Source organism: Mesocricetus auratus, unplaced genomic scaffold (genome assembly GCF_017639785.1).
Source record: "Mesocricetus auratus isolate SY011 unplaced genomic scaffold, BCM_Maur_2.0 contig_4612_pilon_obj, whole genome shotgun sequence".
Classification (NCBI taxonomy): domain Eukaryota; kingdom Metazoa; phylum Chordata; class Mammalia; order Rodentia; family Cricetidae; genus Mesocricetus; species Mesocricetus auratus.
This window is the reverse complement of record NW_024433569.1, coordinates 1-4,500: the sequence shown is the minus strand read 5'-3', so window position 1 is coordinate 4,500 and position 4,500 is coordinate 1. Positions and strand designations below refer to the sequence as shown.

At 46.0% G+C, this 4,500-nt stretch overlaps 1 protein-coding gene across 1 annotated transcript; it reads left to right on the top strand.

Moving 5' to 3' along the window:
- The first annotated feature begins 655 nt into the window (after positions 1–655).
- Positions 656–1,413, top strand: LOC121138490 (ataxin-7-like protein 3B). Its single transcript, XM_040741173.1, has one exon. The coding sequence runs from the start codon at positions 691–693 to the stop codon at positions 982–984; it is 294 nt and encodes a 97-aa protein (XP_040597107.1). The 5' UTR covers positions 656–690; the 3' UTR covers positions 985–1,413.
- Positions 1,414–4,500: the final 3,087 nt, after the last annotated feature.

Below are 4,500 nucleotides of genomic sequence, written 5' to 3'. Positions count from 1 at the left end.
TTTTTATGCTTGTTTGTTTGTTTTTTTCCCATGTTTTCCTCTGTGTAAAAAATACTGCCTAGCTGTCCTGGCCTGGAGCTCACCTTGTGGAGCAGGCAATTTTTTTATATTTCCTTTTTGATTGTTAGTATTTGCCTGGCTGAGGCTTTCTTCTTAAACACACTGTGAGTGGGGGAGGGGCGTCTAATTGATTCAAGAAGCAAACTGAGGTGAGTTGGGGGAGGGGACACCACACAACTCTGACCACATTTTGTCCTAGTCTGTCTGTCAGGTGAAAAACTCTTAGCCAACATAAGGGATGGTCGATAGCATGAATGTAGTACAGCAATTTGCACTTACCCAAACATGTGGTACTGGAATTATCGTGGTGGGGAAAGAGAGAATGAATGGTGGAAGAAAGACAGTCACTTCCTCCTTGTTAACAACTGTTAGGTGACAGGAAGAGGCCAGAACGGCTGGGTGAGGCGCCGAGACGGTTTAGCGGTGAGCCATGCCCGGGCACAGCTCAGGAACGAGAGCGTGGCCGTCGTCAGAGCCGGGCGAGCGTTGGGGGCTCCGGAGCAGCTGTCGCTGTCGCCGCTGACGTCGCTGTCGCCGAGCCGGAGGACGCGGCCCGGAGAGGCCTGCAGGCCTAGCGCGGCCCGGGGGAGTAAAACCCAGTGCCCTCTGCGCGGCGCCTACCCGGGGAAGATGGAGGAGATTTCGTTGGCCAACCTGGATACTAACAAGCTGGTGGCCATCGCCCAGGAGATCTATGTAGACCTGATAGAGGATTCCTGCCTGGGATTCTGCTTTGAGGTGCACCGGGCGGTCAAGTGTGGCTACTTCTACCTGGAGTTCGCAGACACCGGGAGCGTGAAGGATTTTGGCATCCAGCCAGTGGAAGACAAAGGCGCCTGCAGCCTCCCACTCTGTTCTTTTCCCGGAGAACCTGAGAATGGGCCCCAGCAGGAGCTGCAGCGTTCACCCCCAGAATTCCAGTAGTCACCACGTGAGAGAGGGCGACAGTGACCAGGACAGTAGTGTAGACTGGTCCCCGTGGCTTGGAGGAGTAAGCTAAGTTGGAGAAGAAAAAAAAAGGAAAAAAAAGATAAGAGTCCCAGTTACCCTCAAAGATCTTAGCGTGAATAATAGACAAACAAACAAAAGCGCAAAGAAGAGAATTTAACAATTTGGATCCATTTGGAAGGATACCCAGTGTCAGATCTTACATCCTGGGCAGGACAGTGTCCACAGGCAGCATGCTGTATTTTAAGCTCTATAAAATACACCCGGATGTACAAGATCCCTCCCTGTGCTGCCCTCCGTACACAGGTGAGCAGCTGTGTACCCAGCATCTCAAATTCTTTTGTTTCTCAGATTTTGCATCTGCTTGATGTCAAGGGCTTCCGGCAAAGTTTGGATGCTGTTGATGGTCAGTCAGCTTCAGTGGACTGCTCCTCTGATATCTAAGCCTCCAGTTGGGCCTCTTTGATACACGTGAAAGTCAGGTGTGAGACTTGGGTACTAAAACAAAAATATTAATTCCCGTTTGAATTTGGTAGGAAGCCCAGTCCTTGTCTACAAGAAGTTCAGAACCACCTGTTTCCCAGAGGTCCAGCATATTCTGTGATTTCAGCTGACGTGGGGACAAAGCCTCACCTTTGGCTCATCAAAAGCCCCGTCTTTCCATTCCACTTAGTGGCAAAGGTTTGGCCAAGGCCAAGTTGGTTTACAAGCAGTCGAAGATTTTGTTCCGATGCTGTGAGGATGAAGTAGACCTCTGCAACTGCAGGCCATCTCCACCTGGAAGTTTCGTATCTTGAGCCTCTGTGGACCTAAGTTTGATGGGACAGTCTTTTCCTACTTTAGAGTTACTGGTGATGTAACCAGCCTATGGTTCTGACTCGATGATTGTGATAAGTCACTGTCCTCCAGGGGCACCACAGAACTATTAGAAGGGTGCAGTGGCCAAGCAGGAGACTGTTTGAAAAATTGAGCCAGGAGGGAACTTTTTGCATCTACACTCAGTAATGTGAATGAGTTAATGCTAAGGGTCCTGAAACAGGCCTTGCTTACCTGGTACCTTGTAGAATCTTTTTTCCTTAAATTGGGCAATCAAACTTCTGCTTTGGTGAATTAAGCCCACTGCCACCTTCTCTGCCCTCACAAATGACAGTCCACTGGGTCACCTGGTCCTCCTTGGCAGCAGGAGCTGTTTTTTGGTTTGGGAAGTTAGGAAAAGACCTCCAAATTTCTCTGACTTTGGAGGCTGGGATAGGAGCAGATGGGAAGTGAGCGGTGGATCAAACTGCCCTCTGTGTTAGTCCCTAAGGGAGGGTTGATGGGAGGTAGGAGGGTGGGAGACCTGAGGTGTGCAGAACAGAACGGTGCTGCTTTATTTGAGATGTTTTCTTACCTCATTCTGTGCCCCAGTCAAGGGTCCAGCCTCATCTGTCTGGCTTGGCCATGTTCCTGTCACTGCTCCACTGCCTATCTGGTGCGGCTCTGATTCCCGGTGCTGCTTGCCACTCCATTTCAGTTCATCTCCAGGGTTCCTGCCTCTGAAGCCTGCATGTTTCCTCTTTCCTTCTTTTGTTTTGTTTTTGCTGTTGCTTTCTTAAATTTTTAGGTTTTTATGTTGTTGGTTTTACCTGTTTTTATGGAAGACTGGGAGGAGAATCTTCTCATGGCTCCCTCCCTTTTAAATGGGGATGAGAAAATAACTTAATTTTTTGTTATGTTTTGTTTTTTTGTATTTACATAGAACTCTTTTTCTCTTACATAGAACTGCCTTGCTAGTCTATGCCTCCACTTTGTCATGAGTTCTCTCTTCCCATTGCTGCTTGGATGTTGCCTCTTAGGACTTAGAGCAGAACCATGAATGCTGGTGTACACAAGGATGGAGTTTGCTGTACTCCACTTTCTAACCCTACTGTGGACATGTCTCCCTTTTCCCGGGCTCGCTCTGAACTGGATGAACTGATGTGGGTCACTCAAGAGTTAAGGAAACCACAGTGATTGGGCCTTGAGACTATCTGTTGCTTTCTCAGAGTTTTCCAGCTCAGGGTTAGGGCTTAGTTACAGTTTGATGGAAAAAAATGAAACCTTGGCCAGAAACTAAAGATACTTTTAAAAGATCCCTTGCTACTTGAGTTGTTTCAGCACCTTCAGTGAATTCAAGGAAAAGCGATCTTAAAGATTCCTGTGTACAAGTATTGGGAAACAGAATGAAAGGGAGAAAGGCCATGGCCCGCCCACTCTTGCCTTCAGATAGGGAGCTCAAATGTGACTTTCATAATTTCTTTCTACTCTTTTTCTGGCTAGAACAAGAAGTGGGTGGTAGTTTGGGGTAATAGTTTGCTCACATTACTTCCCTTTGTTTATGTTTTCTGTCTCCATCATCTCCACTAGGGCCATAGCTCCCCACCCTGTGTAGATATAAGGTGGGCTCAGTTCAGCCTTTACTGCCCTGAAGGAACACTACTTTTTTGGAAGCTAATGTTCTCCACCATATAGTTGACAGTGGTTAGGAACTGTCCCTTCCCTGCTTTTCCTGTAACAGCAGAATTCTATACTTCTCTTCAATTAATTGTATTGACCACTCTGTAATCCTATTATGTATCTGGGTGTGTGTGTGTATGGGGGAAAGGGGTTCTTTAAAAATTCTGTGGTTTGTGGTTTTTTCTTCCATAAATAAGTTCCCATTACCGCATGCCCAGGGGCCACTGCCCGGCATTATCGCATGCTGGGATCATTGGGGAGGGTAGTGTGAAACTTACCACTGTCTTTTGTTTTGGAGATTCTTATTTTTTAATAAGTAATCCATCCTATACAAATAGCTATTAACTCTGTGTGTTTCCCTGCCCATATGGCTGCTGGTGTAAATAAATTTTCCCGTTGCTAAACAGTAATAATAAAATTTAAAAAATAAAAAAAAAGAAATAAAAAAAAACAACTGTTAATAACACCAACTAAAATTGCATTGTTCCTCCAAATTAGACAGAGGTGCACTGGAATTTTTTGGGTGGGTAAATTCATGTGTGTGTGTGTGTGTGTGTGTGTGTGTGTGTGTGTGTGTGTGTGAGTGTGTGTGAGTGTGTGTGTGAAAACTCCCTACTCAAAACTGATTTTTTGCTTTTTTTGTTATTTTTTCTGAGAGAGAGAAGATTTCTCTGTGTTCTGAAACTTACTCTGTAGTGCAGGCTGCCCTCAAAATCACAGAGCTCTGCCTGACTCCCCTGTGCTGGGGACTAAAGGTGCTTTCTATCACCCACCATTCAAACAGCATTTTTCTTTTTTCTTTTTTTCGAGACAGGTTTCTCTGTATTGTTTTGGAGCCTGTCCTGGAATTTGCTTGGTAGACTAGGCTTGGACTCAAATTCACAGAGATCCCCTAGCTCTGCCTACCGAGTGCTGGGATTAAAGGCATGTGCCATTACTGCCCAGCCAAACAGCATTTAAAAATCTCTACCAGAGGTATCCTTTTTGTCGTCTTTCTTTTTCTTTTTAAAACTTGAT

Excerpts from the sequence above, each read along its gene's own strand:
- LOC121138490 (XM_040741173.1), top strand. The coding sequence starts at position 691 with ATGGAGGAGATTTCGTTGGCCAACCTGGATACTAACAAGCTGGTGGCC.